At 46.1% G+C, this 21,596-nt stretch overlaps 1 protein-coding gene across 6 annotated transcripts in view; it reads left to right on the top strand.

The window, feature by feature from the left end:
• The window catches only part of RGS12 (regulator of G protein signaling 12), a 424,812-nt gene that overhangs the window by 263,495 nt on the left and 139,721 nt on the right, over nucleotides 1-21,596 (top strand). For all 6 annotated transcript variants that reach the window (XM_029591961.1, XM_029591953.1, XM_029591978.1 and 3 more), the window contains 2 exons: nucleotides 7,924-8,093; nucleotides 12,619-12,711. In XM_029591961.1, the coding sequence (XP_029447821.1) occupies nucleotides 7,924-8,093; nucleotides 12,619-12,711 (263 nt within the window). The remainder of the gene's footprint in view (nucleotides 1-7,923; nucleotides 8,094-12,618; nucleotides 12,712-21,596) is intronic.

Below are 21,596 nucleotides of genomic sequence, written 5' to 3'. Positions count from 1 at the left end.
AGACCAGTTTGTAGGGATGGGAGCTGAGATTAATGGATGAAAACACATTGGGAGTCTGTGGCTGGATAAACTTGGAGGGAAAGAAAGGAGAGGAAAAACATGGCTAAGAGTGCCCCTATTTCTCCTAGAACAAATAGGATGGTAGTCCTCACGCATGGATGACATCGGATGGAACCCGGTACAGAAAACTTATGTCAAAGTTTCTGGAACTTTGACTATAGACACACTGAGCAGGCCCAGAATGCCCTAATTCACACAGCCACATGGGGTCCCACTTCAGTCTATTTTTTCCACGGAGCTATCGCATCGTGGTTCCTGAGCTCGTGTTAATCTTCTAACGTTTTGGAAAGCTTTTACCGATTTTGTTGGTGTGTATCGTGGTTTTTCCAATCTAGGGTCCTTCTCAGTTCCCTCTCACTTCCAGTTAGGGTTTTCATTGGTTCGGTAAGTTTTCTTTCAATCAATTCCCCGTGGCAGCGGTACTTCAGTGCCCACCGCCTTTGCTGTTGTTTTTCACCCCTTTAGTTTGCCTCACCATGGCCTTGTCGGGCTTTCGTCTGTGCCCCCAGTCCCTGAGGAACATGTGCATTCTCTGCCTGGGGCATTGCGCAACAATTGAGGGTGGCACATGTGCGACCAAATGACCCCAAAGGACGTTGCGTTCGCTGTGACAAGATTGAGAAGCTCTTCGGGGTGAGGAAGTCTGAGTCATCGGCTTCAGCATTGGTGGCATAGTTGCCAAAGGACCACGGAGATACATCAGTGAACATCGAGCCATTGTCTTCGGGGCCATCTGCTCCATCGATACTGTTTGCAGATAGGGGCGCTGGGTAACTGCCCCTGTCGGTCTCTTCTAGGTCAAGGACATCAGATTTGATGTCCTGACCTCGATGTCCTGACCTCGGCACCGGGGAAAGAGCGGGCCAAGCACAGAGGGAAACCAAGGAAGCATCGGCACAGGTCGCCCTTGATGCATGGTACCAAGCTCAGGTTGGTTCAGGCTCTTTCGCGATGCCCCCGAAGTGACCCCGTGGCAAGGAGTGCCTATCTTCTATCGATGCCAGGGGGTCCCAGGCCGTCTCCACTGGACAAGGTCACTGGACAAGGTCTCTATTGCAGATATACCTCGAGGTTCCGAGGAAGATCTGGCCACTCCTCCTACCTCCCAGTCCATTGTGGCATTGACAACTTTTGAGGAGGAGTTGGAGCGCTGAGTCCAGCTGGGGTCGACAGGGTGCTCCGGTGGCACCGACGTGCTCGGTCTCTCCCTGCTGGAACCACTGCTGGAGTATTTCAGTGTGTTCATCGAGGTGTTACCGACCCAGCTGGTGCCAGTTCCCAGGGTGCCATCAATGCCCAGCAGGTAACTGATGCCTCCCCCGAGCAATTTGGTGGTTGCTGCTGGTTCCTCCAAGGAGGAAGCCCGTCTGTGCTGGTGCTGGCCCCATGGCCTGTAGTCCCTTGTCCGGCTTTTCTGGGTCCAGCACCAGTGCCTAGACCCCTGGATGAAGGCCGAGAATCTAGGGCCCCAACCCTGTGGATTACAGTGAGGATGAGGCGTCTTATGACCCCAGGGGGGATGACGCTGGGGAATCCTCAGAGGACTCAGAGGGTCTTCCCTCAGAGCCTTCCCTTCCAAAGGAGTGAAGGAGGTCTCCCCCTGAGGACCTAACCTTCACAGGCTTTGTGCAGGCAATGGCAGAAGCTATAACATTTCAGTTAATGACAGAGGACGCCTGGCACAAAATGCTGGAGATCCTCCAGTTTGTGGAGGCTCTTAAAGAGATAGTGATGGTCCAGGTGCACAAGAAGTTGCTGTTGATGAAGGCAGACGGGGGTTTACTCGTCCAACAGGCTACCGGATTTGACAAGCGCCAGGTGGCACTCCAATCGTAGTGCTCGAATCCAATAGATCAAGCACTAAAAACTGTATCAATGTATCTAGATTTGATTAATCAACTACTTGTACCTCTGAAACTGATCTTGAATACTAATAAAACAGATATACTATTACTGGAACGTAAATCCACAGCAAGGGACATTCTGCCTATATCCCTTAAAAAAAAAATACAAAGATACAACCATGTACTTTTGTTAGAGATCTTGGAGTAACAATAGATGCAGAACTTGGGAAGAAAAAACACATTGCATTAAAAATAAGTGAAGGTTATTTTAAACTACTCACCCTCAGAAAGCTGAAACCTATGCTGGCACCAACAGAATTTAGAACTGTATTACAATCCTTGATCTTATCAAATATAGACTACTGTAATGCATTGCTGCTTGGACTCCCTAACAACACCATTAGGCCATTACAGGTCTTACAGAACGCAGCAGCACATGTCTTGACTGGAACAAAAAAATGTGAGCACATTACCCCTGTACTAATATCTTTACATTGGTTGCCAATAACACATCACGTACAATACAAGGTGGCATGCATTCTACACAAGATACTATATGGAAATAATATAGACTGGCTAAATTATTCAATACACCTACATGTTCCACAAAGACACCTCTGTTCTAGTAATAAGGGTCTCTTATCTGTACCAACTATCAAATCAGCAAGGCTCAGTGAGGTTCGGGACATAACAATTTACATTGCAGGCCCTAAACTATGGAACACACTGCCAACTAACTTAAGATTACAGACAGACATCAAGAAATTTAAAACAGACTTAAAGATGTGGCTTTTTACATGTGCATACACAGAAGCATGACAATTAAACCAAACTTTATTCTTTAGCTCACTGTTCTTATTTGAAGATTATATTTACGATGTAATAATGTTTTAAGGTTTTATGGTTTTGTTGTATTAGTATAATTTAAAGTTTCTGATATTTTATGATATTAATTTGTCATTAATTTGTTATTAATCTGATTATAATATTACTGTATACAACTGTATTTTCATGTTAATGTACACCGTTGTGATGGTTTAACGACTGATGTAACGGTATAAAAAAACCAAATAAACTATAAACTCTCAAGAAGGCCAAGCTCGTTCGGACCCATGCCTCGGCACCCCCGGAGAGAGAGCACAGAGCGCTGGACGCCCTTGGGAGGAAGGTGTTTCAGGGGGCTATGCTCATTGCCTCCTGTCAACTCTACATGAGCCAATACTCTCACAACCTCTGGAAGCAGGTGCAGGAGGTGGCCAAGTGGCTACCTCAACAGCAGCAAAACACCTTCCTATCACTGGTGCATCAGGGGCTGGAGTGTGAGAAACACGAGGTGTGCTCCATCTACGATGTTTTTGAGATGGCAGCAAGAGTCTCTGCGATGGGAAACGGTGCCCACAGAATGGAATGGCTGCAGGCCTCTGATCTCTGATCGGAGGTACAGGCAAGACTCACTGACCTGCCATGTACAGGAGAGAATCTCTTCGGAGATAAGGTGAGAGACGTGGTGGCCCAGTTGTGGGAGCACCTTGAGACCCTCCAACAACTCTCTGCTAGCACTTCAGACCTACCCTCCTCAGCCAGGAGGTCAGCGAGGTACAGCCCGAGGAAGACTTTCTACCACCCGAGAAAGTACTATCCTCCAGCCCCTCGCTCTCATTCCCAGAAAGTGAGCTCCCGGGGCCATCCCAGGTAGTAGTGGGTTCCCAAGCCCCAGCTGGCTCCCCAACCAAATCCTGGAATGGGATTTTGACTGGATTATAGGAGTATAAGCTAGCCACCTGTACCCAAGACGTTGGAGCTCTCCACCCTCTTAAGGGCCAGAGTGGTTGAGCCTATCCCATCAGGGCAAAGAGGGTAGGGATTCTATTTCCGGTATTTTCTGATTCCAAAGAGAACAGGGGGACTCTGTCCCATCCTAGACCTGAGGGCCTTGAACAGATTTCTCAAAATCCTAGATTTACTAACCTTAGTCTATGTGCCTATTTGTAAACCGTTGCGATGGTATATAACTTAGCGACGGTATAGAAAAGTTTTTAAATAAATAAATAAGTTCAAGATGGTTTCACTGGGCATCCTGATTCCCCTCCTGCAAAAGGGAACTGGTTATGCTCCCTCGATTTAAAGGACACCTACTCTCACATTGAGATCTTCCCGGGTCACAGAAGTATCTCAGATTTGTGGTGGGAAAACCACACTTCCAATACAGAGTGTTGCTGTTTGGGTTAGCTTCAGCCCCATGTGTCTTCACAAAATAGCCATAGTGGGGGCGCACCTTCGTGGACTGGGAGTGTATTTTTTCCCATACTTGGACAATTGGTTGGTCAAGAGTGCCTCTCAGGGGCTGATCAGTCCTTGTCCTTGACTATCCAGGTGTTTGAGTCACTAGGGTTCATCATCCACTACTCAAAGTCCCACCTCAGCCTGTCACCTCAATTACAGTTTATAGGAGCCCTGCTAGACACAGCTCAGGCAAAAACCTTCCTTCTCTGCGCCAGGGTGGTTACCTTGGTGTCCATAGCGGTGGACACCAAGGTAACATGTGCCAGCAGGTGTCAGCTTGGCACATGTTGAAGCTGTTGGGCCACATGACTGCAACTGTCCATGTCAATCCATTGGCATGTTTGCACATGCGCAGAGATCAATGGACCCTGAGGTCACAGTGGTGCCAGGCCTCGCAGAGCCTCTGGGTTCACATCAGTCATTCCGCCTCTCTGGGACTCTTTGTCCTGGTGGCGTGCTCTCTCGAATTTGAAGCAGGGAATATCTTTCTAGAATCTTCCTACCCAAATTGCCCTAACTATAGATACTCCCACCCTGGGGTGGGGTGCCCATGTAGAGGGGCTCCGCCCTCAGGGTCTTTGGTCCGCCCAGGAAGCAAGGTGTCAAATCAACTTCCTGGAGATCCGAGCGATTAGATACACTCTATGGGCCTTCAGGGATCGGCTATCCAACAATATTGTCTTGATCCAGACAACCAAGTTGCGATATGGTATGTCAACAAGCAGCTGTGCCAGGAAGCAGTCCAGGTCTGGTCCTGGGCTCTGTCCCATGGAATGGTACTCAGGGCCATGTATCTGGCCAGAACAGAGATTGTGATAGCGGACAAACTGAGTTGTGTCTTCAGACCCCCCCCCCCCTATGAGTGGTCTCTTGACCAGGGGATAGCGAGCCGGATCTTCCACCTCTGGGGAAGCCCGGATGTGGATTTGATTCACGTCCCCCTGCACAGGAAGGTGATTCAGTTCTTCTCCCTGTACAGGTCAGACAGCAAACCAGCCTCGGATGCCTTTGCCTGACATTGGGGCAGTGGTCTTCTGTATGCCTATCCTCCAATTCCTCTAGTCAGGAAGACTCTCTTGAAGCTTCGCGAGAACCAAGGGACTATGATCTTCATAGCCCCTCACTGGCTGAGACAGATATGGTTTCCACGCCTTCTGCAGTTGTCCATCTGGGAACCAATCAGTCTGGGGACTTCCCCCAGATCTCATAAAGCAAGATCAGGACAGGCTGTGGCATCCCATCCTCCAGGCCCTGTCGCTTACAGCCTGGATATTGAGAGGTTAAACCTGCAGCTGCTCGATCTTTCTGAAGATGTCTCTGGTTCTGGTAGCTTCCAGAAAGCCTTCCACTGGAAAGTCCTACGAACTGAAGTGGAGGAAGTTTCTGTGTGGTGTGAGCAGAAGGCCTTAGATCCGTTCTCCTGTCCCACGCAAAAACCACATCTGTCTGAGGCTGGCTTGAAAACTAACTCCGCTAGAATTCATCTCAGTGCATATGGCGTATACCACCAAGGTGTAGATGGTATGCCCATTTCTGTACAGGCGATAGTTGTACGCTTTATTTGGGGCCTGCTTCAATTGAAGCCTCCCGCTGTGTCTTGGGACCTCAATGTGGTGTTAGCTCAGCTGATGAAAACTCCTTTTAAGCTGCTGTGCTCCTGTCACCTGAAGTACCTGACCTGGAAGGTCATATTTTTGGTGGCAGTCACTTCCGGACTCGGGGTCAGCAAGCTCCAGGCCATAATGACTTACGCACCTTATACTAAGTTTTATCATGATAGGGTGGTCTTGCGTACGCACCCTAAGTTTCTGCCTAAAGTGGTGATGGATTTCCATCAGTCAGTCGTCCTGCCAACATTTTTTCCCAGGCCCCATTTGCACCAAGGCAAAAGAGCTCTGCATAGTTTGGATTGCAAGAGAGCCTTAGCCTTCTATCTGGAGCAGACTGAAGCCCATAGACAGTCCATCAACTTTTCATTTTCTTTGATATGAATAGATTGGGAGTTGCTGTTGCCAGACAGACACTATCCAATTGGCTAGCAGACTGTATCTCCTTTTGTTATGCCCAGGCGGGACTGCATCTTGGGGTTCGTGTCAAGGCTCATTTTATCAGAGCCATGGCAAAGTCGGTGGCCCACTTACAAGCAGTTCCTGTGGAGGAGATCTGCAAGGCTACGACATGGAGTTCTCTCTGTACATTCGCATCTCACTACTATCTGGATAAGGATGGCTGATGTGATAGTAGGTTTGGCCAGTCTGTCCTTCGGAATCTCTTTGAGGTGTAGAATCCAACTTTCCTTGCCTAGAGCCCATTGTTTGGGTTCAGGCTATTTCCCCCCTCTGTTACCAACAGCACTGTGGTTGTTGTGCCCGTTGGCACTTGGTTGGTGCTTGTTGGTCCCCTTTTGTGTTGGGGAGCAGCCTGTAGGTAGGGATTTACCCATGTGTGAGGACTACCATCCAGCTTGTCCTAGGAGAAAGCAGAGTTGATTATCTGTAACAGGTGTTCTCCTAGGACAGCAGGATTTTAGTCCTCATGAAACCCGCCCACCACCCCGTGGAGTGTGGTTTCTCCTATTTTTTGTTTAATTTTTATTGTATTCTGTGTTAGAACCTGAAGAGGGAACCCATGTGGCTGCATGGAATAGGGCAGACATTTTGACATAAGCTTTCCGTGCCAGGCTCTATCCGATGATGTCACCCATGTGTGAGGACTAACATCCTGCTGTCCTAGGAGAACACCTGTTACAGGTAAGCAACTCTGCTTTCTGCTCTGGCAATGGTTACATTGTAATTGTGCATTTGAATGGCAGGACTCCCATATTTTACAGGTTTTTGCACTGAGCCAAAAGATCAAGAAGGGACTGTCCTCTGATCATATCTGATACTTGGATATTAGCCAAAAGGCCGAAAAGTGATCAGTTTTAATTTCTGTACTGTAGTCATACTTTGAATATGTCTAGATTGTGCTTACAGAGGTTAATGATGCTGCTCAGCACAGCAGCATCCTGATTCACTTAGCTTATAATGGTGGGAGAAACGTTCAAAACTTTGAGATCTTTTAATTCAAGATAGAAATCAGAGATAAGAATAATTTTGCTTTCTGTACTGCTCACTAAAATATTTAAGAATGTTTTGGTATCATTGCTACGTTAGTGGCAAGGCATGCCAGAGGAGCACAATATATTGACTTTTGCTGATGCATTGTGGTATTGTTTATTCAACATGATGTCTTCATTTTAGGCCTTGGCATTAGTAGGAGCTGTGAAAGCTGTGACCAACAAAGTAGTATTTTGAAAGAAAATATGTACCTATGATGATGACAGAAATCAGAAAAACTAGGCCAGCACAATATTTAGTGCTTTGTACTGCCAGGCATGAAACTTTGAATCAAATCTTAGTTTATATTTTGGTTTATACAGCTGCTCAGGGCTAGGACTATTAGTGTCACCCCACCTTCCTACTTGGGGATTTTCAGTGGTTTGCCAAAAATAAGCATTTAGATATAGCACTGATGAAGGCTGCATTCTGCTCTCTGGTCCCAGGAATTACCTAGCTATCTTGAAAGGGTTGTTGGAGAAAATAGGAAATGCTAAGAACCTTGCATGAAGCCTCCCTTTATAGAAGCTAAACAGGAAGGATTTAGAACAGCAGCGTACAAAGGTAGAGATGGAGGTGAAAAGAAACTTAAGAAATGACCATGTTAAGTAAACCTGTCGTGTGTGCTTATTCAACAGAGCTAAATAATGCAGATTTGAAAGGCTGCCTTAGTGAAAACAGCCTCAGCAGTAATGCCAGCCTTCCTAGTGTGCAGAGCTGCAGGAGACTTGGAGAACGAAGAGTAGCAAGCTGGGCTGTATCTTTCGAGCGGCTTCTTCAGGATCCAGTCGGCGTTAGATATTTTTCTGTAAGTAATCGGAGATGGAAACCATCCCTGGGAAGTGTTTTTTTTTTTACTTTGCTCACGGTTAAATTTGCTGGTTAAGTGCAGGGAATAAGCTTTTAGAAAAGGGGGAATAGGTGTTTGAATACTAGTGAAAATGTTTGAAGATGGTTACCTCCAGCTACACTGTTTCCTGAATCCTGAAAACCACATTTAAAGAAATTGGACATTGTGAAATCCCATGTTGTTTCTCATTAAGAAATACATAGGCTTGATTTAAGTTGTAGGATAATATCAGGAGGTATATAATTGGTCCCTTTTATCATCATTCAAATTATGTATGTAATATTACGGTATAAAACTGTTAATTTATGAGAAGAACCACTAGGGCCAATTTTCAAAGGGTTTAGGCATTTAACCTTTGGAGTTAGGCTCCTAAATTGGCTGTTTTGAAAATGTACTAGGGCTGAGCCCCTAAATGTAGGATCCTAGTTTCATTGGGCAACTAACTTTAGCATCATAAAAAGTGGTTGGCAACAAGGGTAGAGTTATGGCAGAGAAATAAAGGATCTTAGTACTGTCTATGATTAAACAATTATTAGCTAACATGAAATTAATTCTGTATGTGGACAAAATTGAAATCATATTGTTGGACAAGAGGTCACACTACACCAAACCCCCAAGCCTTATACTTGAAGATCACAAAATTAATCTTGTAATAGGGGATAAAGCACGTGACTTAGGAGTTATCATTGACTTCGAACTTAATCTCAAAAAGCACATTGCCAATAAATTGAAAGAAGAATATAACAAACTTCATATACTCAAACAGTTAAAACCCTTTCTAGACCAAAATAATTTTAGAACAGTACTCCAAACTTTATTGTTTTCCAGTACTGATTACTGCAATGCGCTACTATTAGGTCTCCCACAATCAACAAGTCATCCATTATAAGTCCTTCAAAATACAGCAGCAAGGATCTTAACAAATACAAAAAAAGTACGATCTTATTACACCTGTGCTGATCTCATTACACTGGTTACCGATAAACTTTTGTATAGAAAATAAATCTCTCTGTATCATATATAAAATAATCTATAGTGAAGAAACAGAATGCAACTATCCAACTACATACACCACAAAGGAACTTACGATCCACTAACAAATGGGGTTTCGATACTTTTATTAAGTTTCCTTTCACAATCAATTCTCCCGCGGTAGTGGTGCTTTAGTGCCTGCCAGCCATCAACACACGCCACCATCGATTTTGATTTTGCAGCCCTTTTATTTCATCCCATCATGGTCGCGCCTGGTTTTTGGCATTGCTACCAGTGCCCGAGGACCATGTCCATTACAGACCCCCCTTGAGATATGTGTCCTCTGCTTGGGGGCATTGCATAATGTCCAGGTTTGCCGATTATGCGGCAACCTCTGAAGGACCATCTGCTTCAGCTCGACAAGTTGGAACAGTTCTTCAGGCTGAAGAAGACCGAGCCATTGGCATCGGTATTGATGGACCTTAGAGCTGCACCAATGGACACCACTCCATTGATATTGGAGGGACCGTTGGTGCCATCAATGGATAGCCACTGTCTATCTCCTCCAGGCCAAGGATGTCGAGTTCCTTGTCACTGACCTCGGCAGCAGCAAAGGACTGGGCGAAGCATCAAGGAAAGCCAAAGAGACATCTGTGCTGATCCCCGTCGATGCATGGTGCTAGGCACGGGGACGCACTGGCTTATGCCGTGATGCCCCCGCAACGACCCCATAGTGAGGAGTGCCAGTTCTCCAGTGCCGGGGATCCGAGATTGTCTCCACCGGTCCTGATGGCAGTCACGGATCCACCTCACAGGTCTAAAGATCTGGCCATCCCTCTTTCCTCCCAGTCAGTGTTGACGTCGGCAGTATTTGAGAAGGAGCTGGAGTGGCGAGTCCAGCTGACAGTGGAATGGGCCCTACAGAGCATCGGCCCTGTGCATCAACGGCACCAGAGCCAGTACCATCTGTCCTTAAATCACAATAATGTGCGCAGAGCCTAGTGCACAGTTTAACGAACGCTTGGACACACATTTTGGACATGCGTATTAACTCCCAGTGCAATAAAGGGATCAGCGCATCCAAAACACACGTAGCTAATAACACTCATCACATGTAAATTCCATGTAGATTAGGCTATTAGCTATTTCCCCGCAATGCAAAAAATCCCTGTCCGCCCAAGGCGCACTTTTTAACCCGTCAAATTTTTCGCCCTGGAGCAGGCATAAAGTCTTCCCAGGTGTCAAGGGCTCAACTTAAAAACAAAAAAAACTGCTTTTCTGTGGTTCCTCCTATTTAGTATTGTCGCAATTCGGAAGCCTTTTTCCTGGGTAAATAGGCATGGCTCAGTATTTCCTGGGTAAATAGGCATGGCTCAGTTTGGCTAAGAGTATGTGTGCACTTACAATAAAGCTCTTACATTTAGCTGCAATAAACAAAAGGCATTCCTAGAGGTGTATTTAGGACAGGGAGGAAAGCAGCATACCTACATGGCATTTTTAAAAGTACATGTGCTCCCCTTTACCCTTGATTAGCCACCCATACTAATAATAGGTGCAAGGTGCACACGAACTAAAATGTGGGGGTACCTTGCAACTAGATGGGCTACTAGAAACTGCAAAGCACAATACTTTTCCCAATTTGCACACATGAGTGGATGAAATATATATTGTGCTGAAATGATCCTCCTCACTGATAAGTACAATTATATTAAAAAGACAGTCATTATAGGTGTCATCAGAGAAAATGTTATTTAACACATTTGCTATCTTCCACCTTATGTATAATCATAGGTCTGCAGCTACATGCCGAAAATGTTTTTGTATGGGGTTTGTTTTTTTTTGCAATTTTTTTGCAATCAAAAACTGCCCCATGTGTCAATAACTGAATCCCATCCATTGTATGAGGAAATTTGCAAATATGACTGAGCGAGTGGGTTCATGGAAATTGCTATGAAGTAGCTTAAAGAATTTCAGACAATTTAAGTTTTAAAGATTACAGGGTAATCATTAATTGAACATAAGATTATAAGAACATAAGAAATTGACATGCTGGGTCAGACCAAGGGTCCATCAAGCCCAGCAGCCTGTTTCCAACAGAGGCCAAACCAGGACACAAGAACCCGGCAATTACCCAAACACCAAGAAGATCCCATGCTACTGATGCAATTAATAGCAGTGGCTATTCCCTAAGTAAACTTAATTAATAGCTGTTAATTGACTTCTCCTCCAAGAACTTATCTAAACCTTTTTTGAACCCAGCTACACTAACTGTACTAACCACATCCTCTGGCAACAAATTCCAGAGCTTAATTGTGCATTGAGTGAAAAAGAATGTTCTCCAATTAGTCTTAAATGTGCTACTTGCTAACTTCATGGAATGCCCCCAAGTCCTTCTATTATCCGAAAGAGTAAATAACCGATTCACATCTACTCGTTCAAGATCTCTCATGATTTTAAAGACCTCTATCAAATTCCCCCTCAGCAGTCTCTTCTCCAAGCTGAACAGCCCTAACCTCTTCAGCCTTTCCTCTTATGGGAGCTGTTCCATCCCCTTTATCATTTTGGTTGCCCTTCTCTGTACCTTCTCCATCGCAACTATATCTTTTTTGAGATGCAGCGACCAGAATTGTACATAGTATTCAAGGTGCGATCTCACCATGGAGCAATACAGAGACATTATGACATTTTCCGTTTTATTAACCATTCCCTTCCTAATAATTTCTAACATTCTGTTTGCTTTTTTGACTGCTGCAGCACACTAAGCCGACGATTTTAAAGTATTATCCACTATGATGCCTAGATCTTTTTCTTGAGTGGTAGCTCCTAATATGGAACCTAACATAGTGTAACTACAGCAAAGGTTATTTTTCCCTATGTGCTTGCACTTGTCCACATTAAATTTCATCTGCCATTTGGATACCCAATCTTCCAATCTTGCAAGGTCCTCCTGTAATGTATCACAGTCCGCTTGTTTACGTTGAAATTATTGCATATGTAGCTTTCTTTTAAAGATGAACAATGTTCCTGTGCCTATATTTTCTGTTGTACTACTTAATTCAGCACATTTAGTTCAACAGTTACAAGTTTTGTAGCACTAATGACTGACCTCATTTCTGGAGGGAGACATTTAACCATTCCTGCTTTTTTTGTGACATATATGCTAATGCAGTCTCTGGTTCTGCCATTTGAATTCAGCATGCCAGGTACCAGCCTGCATCATGATGGGGAGTCAAAAAGCTAGGATGAGCCTAAAATTTCTCCCAAGACCCTGGATCACTTGGCAGTGCTGAAACTGGCCCAGTTCAAATGAAGGTGATAGTCACGCCTATAAGATATATTTTGCTTTGAAATATGTCTTGTTGAACTTAAAAGTAAATATTACACATTGAAAGCCTGACAAATTGAAAGCTATAAATTACATTGTTCTGTGAAAACCTAAGCTAATTTGTAATTTATCATAAACATGTCTCTTCCACAGATGTAATTCTTAATATTATTTTTCCATTTTTAGGAATTTTTAAAGAAGGAGTTCAGTGAAGAGAATATTCTGTTCTGGCAGGCCTGTGAATATTTCAGCCGGGTTCCTGCACACGACAAAAAAGAGGTAAGGTGAGAGAGAATATTTCTTCAAGAGCAAGCAGAATGGCAGTCCTCACAAGTGAGTGACATCAGATGGTGCCCAGTATGGAATTTTTATCTCAAATTTTCTAGAACCTTGAGCATGTCCCACTAGGCATATTTAGTTTGCCATATTGCTATGTGTCCATTTGGGGGCCCTTTCAGTCTCATCTTTTCCATGGCGCCTACTGAGTTTTACTGATCTTTGTTCTCCTGCTTCTCTGGTTCTTTCAGTATCCTATCTGGGTAAGAATCATTCATCACAGAATGCTGCTATTTTTATTTGGCCCTCTTTATTTCCCAAGGTAGGTTTTTTGATCAGTTTTGTAAGTTTGAGTTCTTTGTTAGGCATTCGTGTAGTGCACTGGCATCAGTTCATTGAAGCAGCATTAACCGAGTATCAGTCATTGAGGCATTTGATTTCGCTTTGCTGGATTTTTTGTTCAGTTCCCCGAATAGAGAAGTCTGCCAGTGGCTTTAAGAGATGTCCTGAAGGGGTACATAAATTGATGGAAGGAAGTTCCCTATTGTTTAAGGGTCATTCCTTCCAAATTTGTTTGGTGGGTTTTAAAGTTTGGACATGCAGATGGTGAAGTGGACCTTAATGGTAGCAGCAAGAGTAGTGTATGACTGACTGGACAGGAAGGATACCCATCAACTCTGCTCCATGAACTCTGATCTCAGGCCTTATCCCAGTGCTGGCTAAATAAGTGTAGCAGTCACCAAGTTTCAAACTTTAAAATCATTAAAACTTTATTTTCTGGCTGAATCAGCCAGCAACTATTTATACAGTGTGAAACAGGTAACATAAAATACTCACTGAATACATCAGAAATTCTTGGACTTCCAATAGTCATAATCGCATATAACATAACCTGCTTATTGAAACATAATAGTACATTAATTCCCCTTATTTCCTTTCTTACATAATTGCTTTTACTATGTACCAACCTTAAGGATCAGTTGGAACTCAATGGTAACTCTTAAATTGTACCTCTGTCCCCACTCTGTTTAAGGAATGGGGTTCAATTAGAGTTTACCCATATCAACATTTACCAAATGAAGCTTCTCAATTACATAATCTACTCACACTCCTGCGGTCATTGACCTTTCCTCCAGTTTCCACACCACCATCCTCTCAGTTAAAGTTTCCCAGATTACTGCACTTCAAGTGATACTCTGGGACATTCTTCTTCTCAGACTCACCCCACTCCTGAACTCCTGATTCACTTCTTCAGAGATAGGAATGAACGCTTCTTCTCACCTTCTGGTTAATATCTTGGGAAGAGGAAGAAACCTTCACAGCCTTGGGTGGCTTACCTTGAGGGGAAGAGCACCTATAGGGTCCCACTCTCACTGGGAGGGTCCCTAGACCTGCTAGCTTGCAGGCTGTCTACCCCAGAATGGTCTCATCTCTGGAAATCCCTACTTCCCACCCTACTCAGGAAAGGGAAGGAATCAAAGGGCAAAAACCTACCAAAATTCCAATTATTTCATACCTCCTGCTTCCCCTTAGCATCTAATTGCAGAACTCCAATATTGAAGGGGAAATATACCATTTTCCTAAACTTTCCTAAAAACTAACCTACAGTGCTCACACCTCTAAAATGCTATCCACTGGATATTTTGTAATTACTACATGCACAAAAACATTTTGTAAGCTGAGTTCAAATTTGTGTGCTATGAGCCAGTATAATGGAACTATCAGGATTTCTTGTGCGCGCTATGTTTCCGCAGGGTTCATGATCTGTGTGCACACACACAGCTTAGAGCAACCATGATAGTCCCCTAGTGCCAGATTGAAAAAGAGTGCTACATAATTGGGGTCCCCCTGTGCTTTATGGCAAGCCATAACATCTGGGAATTTGCACATCCATTTATTTGATTTATATTCCACTTTTCAGCACTTTGATCCTGGCTTGATCTTATGGAAAAGCACTTCAGCAACTCTAAACCTTGCCATTGATATTGGGATTGGAGTATCTACATCGACAGACCCAGGAGCTGCATCAGATGCTGGCAGTGCATCAGCATTGAGAGGGTACCCCCATTGACACTGAGCATTGGGAAGACCCAAGGTAACAGACTTTTTTATGTAGCCTCCCACCCAAAGAAGGCAAAGGATTCAGCCTCTTCAGTTCCGGCATTCAGGAGTTCCAATGTGAGTGTCAAGCTAAGGCCAAAAAGCATCAGCATAGGTCTCTGTTGATGCACAGTGCAGGGATTCTGGACATTCTGGGGTGGGTCGCCATCTTGCCCACATGGTCGTCAGCAACATTTCCCCTCCTTGACCGCCGTATTGTCCGCACAACTGAGCCGGGCGCACCACTGACTTGTGAGCACAGCAGCGCGCACATCTGGGTGGTGCCAGGCGCATAGTGGCCCGCATAAACGGCCCGAGCGCACAAATAGGCCTGTACGTACATCTCGCCCAGGTGCACAAAGTGGTAGCCTGTGCGCGCATCCCGCACGCACGTCATCGACGCACCCAGAGCGCACAACTAAGCCTCCCGGTGCGCATACCAACGCGCAAGGCGAGTTTTGAATCACTCCACGCACACAAGTCATGGCACCGCCAGCCAAGAAGATCAAGGGTCAAGCCCTCTGCCCAGCCTGCCACGTGAGAGCTGCGCAACCTGAAGTGGCCTCCACATTATGCCAGCAGTGCGAAGAGGCTCAGGGGGAACCTAAGCAAGGCCCCCCACAGCCAGTAGAGGGTTCCGGATCCACTAACCAATAGTACCCTGGACCTCTGTATCTCCGACTCGGCGCCTACACAGGAAGGCACCTCGGGGGCTACCACCATAAACCCGCTGGGATACAATATGGACCCAGGGACCTTCTCCTGGGTGGAATTCTTCAAAGGACTACAAACCTTCTTCCAGGCGCAATCAGTACCGCCGGCGACACAGTCCCAGTCTTCACCAGAAGCACAAGATCTTCCAAGCACCTCTAGGACCGCTCGAGATGTGCCCCACCTAGGCAAGAGCCTCCCTACAGGCGATTCAGACACCTCGGGGGACGAGACTGACTCCCTGGAGGAAGGGGAAATCCCCCCCCCCCCCCCAGGGATGGAACCATACCGAACCATGCTGTGATTCTTCTCCAAAGACGAGTTACCAGCTCTCGTGTCTCTGACCCTGAAGATGCTGGCCAATCCAGGCATGGGTATCACAGCGGAGCCAAAGACAAACCCTGTCCTGGTGTCCCTCTGTCAGGCCTCATGCTATTTTCCAATGTTGCAGGCCATACAACAACTGATTGACCTGGAATGGAATGCCCCGGAGGCCAGCTTCAAAGGAGGACGGGCCTTAGAAGCCCTATACCCCCTGGAACCCACGGCCAAGGAACTCCTATGGTTCCCAAAAGTGGACGCCATGGTCTGCACTATCTCTAAGCGCACAACCATCCGGGTCGAAAGAGGAGCGGCACTCAGTTGATGTCCAGGACAGACGTCAGGAAGCCATCCTCAAACAGTCCTTTGATGTAGCAGCAATGACCCTGCAAATCGCGTCCTGCGCCGTAGTAACATGTGAGTGCTTGCTTCTCTCCAGAGACGCAAACTCATCCACTGAATCATTAGAATCGGCAATATCCTTCCTCACGGATGTGACCTCAGACCTAGTGCGCACTTCAGCCAGGGGTGTCTCCTTCATAGTTGAAGCCAGAAGACAACTATGGCTCCGAAATTGGTCAGCCGACGCAACCTCCAAAGCGAACCTCACGAGAATGCCTTTTAAAGGATCCCTCTTGTTCAGAAGCAAATTGGAGAAGTTAGCCAACAAATGGGGCAAATCTCCAGTACCTCGCCTACCGGAGGACATGAACAAAAGAAACCAGCGCTCGTCTCCCCGAAGAACCAAGGGCAGAGGAGCACAGCACTTTAGACCATACAAGAACACATACTACCAAGCACCTTGCCCCTCAGGCAGGTCACAGTCCTTTCAGAGCAGACTCAGGTATAGGCTCTGGCCGTACCCCACAATGAGAATCAGCAGACCCATCCACAGGAAGAAATCATAGGGGGCAGACTTACCCTCTTCTACCAAAGATGGGTCGAGATAACGTCGGACAAGTGGTTCCTAACCATCATTCAAGAGGGATACTATCTGGACTTCCACAGCATCCCTCCAGACAAATGTTTGAGATCACCGTGCCATGCCCTCTCCAAGAGGATGGCAGTGGAAACCACACTGACAAAAGTACTCAGCCTAAAGGCGATAACCCCGGTGCCCACGCACCAACAAAATACTGGTCACTAATCCATCTATTTTATCATTCCCAAGAAGGAGGGAATGTTCCGGCCCATCCTGGACCTCAAGACAGTCAATCGTTACCTGAGAGTACCACACTTCCGCATGGAAATCCTACGCTCAGTCATAAGGGCAGTACAGCCGGGAGAATTCCTGACTTCACTGGATCTATCCGAAGCCTATCTCCACATCCTGGTCCATCACGACCATCAGCGCTTCCTACGCTTTGAGATACTGGACCATCATTACCAGTTCTGGGTGCTACCCTTCAGACTAACTGCTGTCCCTTGGACTTTCACCAAGATCATGGTGGTAGTGGCGGCAACACTGAGGAAAGAAGGAATCCTCGTACATCCTTACTTGGACGATTGGTTGATCAGGGCAACATCTCCAGAGGAAAGTCACCCGGTGACCACCAGAGTCAAGAATCTACTGCAGAATCTCAGGTGGGTCGTCAACCCAGCCAAGAGCTGCCTACAGCCCTCCCAGTCGCTAGAGTACCTGGAAGTCTGCTTCGACACCAAGCAAGACAAGGTTATCCTCCCCCCTCCAAGGAGAAGGAAACTGATGGGCCAACTGTGAAAACTGTTGAACTATGCTCGCCCCAATGTATGGGACTTCCTCCAAGTCCTCAGTCTCATGACATCAACCCTGGAAGTCATTCCATGGGCAATGGCCCACATGCGCCCACTACAACGTTCCCTACTGTCATGATGGGACCTGACGTCCCAGAACTACTCCATGCACCTCCAGCTACCAGCAGAGGTTCGGACACAGCATGGTGGCTACAGGAGGACCACCTGAGCAAGGGAATAAGACTATCCCCACCGAACTGGATCTTGCTCACCACGGATGCGAGCCTGCGAGGGTGGGGAGCCCACTGTCAGGAATTGACGGCCCAGGGACAGTGGGACAAAGAAGAGGCGGGATGGAACATAAACTGGCTGGAAGCCCGAGCAGTCCGACTAGCCTGTCTACGATTCGGCCACAGACTCCGGGGTGAGTCTGTCAGTCATGTTGGACAACACCACAACAGTTGCCTACAACCGCCAGGGAGGAACCAGTAGCCAACAGGTGTCCCTGAAGATAGACCCCTCATGGCATGGGCGGAAACAAACCTGCAAGGGATCTGAGCCTCCCACATCGTGGAAAAGGACAAAGTCTCTGCAGACTACCTCGGCAGAGAGAGCCTAAATCCAGGGGAATGGACCCTGTCAACCACAGCCTTCCAGTTGATAGTAAACTGCTGGGGAACCCCAGCTATGGATCTACTGGCAACTCGGTCCAACACCCAAGTTCCCAAGTTCTTCAGCCGCAGACGAGAACCACAATCCCGGGGAATCGACACCCTTGTCCAGACCTGGCCACAGGAAGACCTGCTGTACACCTTTCCCCCATGGCCACTACTGGGCAGGATCATCCGCAAGTTAGAACACCACAGGGGATTAGTACTTCAGGCCATGGTACGCAGACATGCATAGACTTCTTGCAGGGAACTCTCTGTGCCTTCCTCCACACAGGGACCTGCTCCGGCAAGGACCGATCCTCCACAAAGACCTGAATCTATTCTCTCTTACAGTCTGGCCATTGAGAGGACTTGCCTGAAGAAGAACGGATACTTGAAGGCAGTGATTGACACCTTGCTCCGAGCACGCAAGTTCTCCACATCTCTAGCTTACATACGAATATGGAGAGTATTCGAAGCCTGGTGTGAGGACCGCGAGATCCTTCCGCGGACAGTTAAAATCCCCATGATCCTGGAATTTCTGCAGGTTGGCTTGAAGGGGTTGTCTCTCAACTCTCTCAAGGTTCAGGTGGCCGCACTGGCCTGCTTCAGAGCCAAAGTGGACGGCATCAGTCTATCAACCCATCCAGATGTTTCCCGTTTCCTGAGAGGGGTCAAACAAATCTGACCACCCCTAAAGTGGCCAGTACCCCTATGGAATCTCAATCTAGTACTAGACTTCCTCGCGGGAACTTCCTTCAGACCAACACGTGGTCTGTCACTACGGCTCCTGACCTTGAAGACTGCATTCCTAGTGGCAATATGTTCAGCCTGTTGCATCTCCAAACTTCAAGCGCTATCCTGTCGGGAACCGTTACTCAAGTTCCCACCGGGATCCATACAGCTACGCACTGTCCCCTCTTTCCTACCGAAAGTGGTTTCTCAATTTCATCTAAACCACCATCTCGCTACCATCTCCAGATGAACATAAGGCCGCGGAAGACTCACGCCTTCTTCGCCATCTTAACGTCGGCAGACTCCTAGTCTGATACCTGAAAAGATTGGAATCTGTGTGAAAGACGGACCACCTATTCGTCCTTCACAGCGGGAAGAAATGGGGAAGCAGCTTCACAGGCAACTATAGCCCACTGGATCAAAGTAGTAATCAATGCGGCCTAAGTAGAGGCAGGGAAGCCTCTACCTCTACGAGTCAAGGCCCATTCTACAAGAGCCCAGGCAGTGCCCTGGGCGAAAACCAAGATGCTGTCACCTGCCAAGATCTGTTGGGCAGCGACGTGGTCCTCCATACACACTTTCTCCAGGTTCTACTGCCTGGATGTCCAGGCCCGGAAGGACACAACCTTTGCAAGGGCAGTGCTAAATGGGCCAAGGGCAGCCTCCCACCATGTTGGGGAGTAGCTTTTCTACATCCCATTGGTCCTGAGTCCATCTGCTACACGCTAGGAAATGGAGAAATTACTTACCTGATAATTTCGTTTTCCTTAGTGTAGACAGATGGACTCAGCATCCCACCCACAACTGCCCCGGAATCCGGAAACTTCGGGTGAAAAACCCCGAGACAAGACAAGCACGGGTAAGCCAGGTATTACCCCTAGTTCAAAACACCCATAGTTGCCAGGTGTCAGCATTATCCGGTTGAGTGCACTGGCGGTCTCCAGTTTGGAAATCAGTTGAACCAGTCCTAGTTAATCAAGTTATTAAAGCACGCATATATCCACAATTGCTTTTCGAGGAGAATACTGAAGAGCTAAGCATGCTGCACGGGTATATGTAGGCTGACATCAGCTTTGAAATCTGACTCCGTCTCCCATCTGCTATCAGGAGTACACTATAGTCATTGGTCCTGAGTCCATCTGTTTACACTAAGGAAAACTAAATTATCAGGTAAGTAATTTCTCCATTATGCGATGTCTGCTGTTTTGAAATATTTTATTTATATTTGGACATGTTTAATAATTTTTATGAGTTTTTAATTGTTGGATATTATTCTGTTTTGCAACATTTTTAGTATAGCTTTACAATTATTTCTATGTGGGACTCTATAGCAGCTTGGCTTATTGTTTTCCCAATAGGAAATGTATTAGTGTTTAGGGCCTGGTTTAATAGTTGTATTTCTTAGAATAGGGTTGTTACTGTTGAGTGTGTTCCATAATACAGGTATAACGTTGTGCGGGTTAGTTTGTGTGCATTATTGCAAATCCTGAGAGACTGTTAGGTGCTATATTTCTCTTTCCATTTCTCCAGGTTCGCACTGCATGCAGAGTGGCTTTTTTGGTTTTCCATTCCAGTTTCTTTCTCCATATTTATAATTTGTGGTTTTTCTGTACTTGGTGAAGGTCAGTTCTGGGTGTGTGACCGAGGTGAGGTATTTTACTAGCATGTAGGCATTTGTATCAATCTTATTTGTTGTGTTTTCTCAATAGGATATGCATTAGTGGTAAATTACAGTCTTTTCATAAGGAAGTCTATTGTGCCTGGTAGTAAAGGGAGTTTGTTTTGCTTTTACTGAGATGTCATCAGAACCAGAATATCTTTTTTATATGGTGAGTTGTACAGGGTAATGCCCTAGATCTGCTCTGCACTCATTGCTGGGGGTTGAGGGGATCCCTGTGAATGCAGAGTGCATGTTTACATTTAGCCCCGTGATGGTCACATGTTCAGTGAGTCATGCATGCGAGAACCATCTGTCACGTGTGTCCCGGCCAAAAAGAGATTGAGAACCACTGATTTGTAGAGTAGCTGAGGCCATTACATTTGCTGTGCAGGAGGAGGAGTCCAGGAAGAAAATGTTGGACATCCTCCAGTTCATGGAGTCTCCTAAGGAGATTGTGGCAGTTTCAGTGCTTGAGATCCTTCAGGAGGTACAGATGAGGGTGCAGAAGAACACCTTTTTTGTGGCTTCCATGAATAAAAAGGCAGATGCGATAAATATCATGTCCAGAAGAGTCCCAGATTTGAAAATCTACATCTACTGCACCAATTTGAGGTGGTTGAATCTGCTCTCAAGAGACCCAAGAAGAAGGAACTCATTCCTCAGTGGCCCGGGGGAAGGATTCTAGAATCTTGAATACTCTTGGGAGAAATTCATTTATTTATTTATTTAGAATTTCTTATATTCTTCCCATCAAGGAATACCCAATTAACATCCTATTAGCTCTTCATGGGCTAATTTGTGCAGGAAATTCTGAAGCAGTTAAAGAAAGTGAGATCTAGGCGTCATAGTGGGATAACACATTGAAATCATCGGTTCAGTGTGCTGCAACAGTCAAAAAAAGCAAACAGAATGTTGGGAATTATTAGAAAGGGAATGGTGAATAAAACGGAAAATGTCATAATGCCTCTGTATAACTCCATGGTGAGACCGCACCTTGA

This window comes from Rhinatrema bivittatum, chromosome 1 (genome assembly GCF_901001135.1).
Source record: "Rhinatrema bivittatum chromosome 1, aRhiBiv1.1, whole genome shotgun sequence".
NCBI classification, from domain to species: domain Eukaryota; kingdom Metazoa; phylum Chordata; class Amphibia; order Gymnophiona; family Rhinatrematidae; genus Rhinatrema; species Rhinatrema bivittatum.
This window is presented reverse-complemented; position numbering and strand designations above follow the sequence as displayed.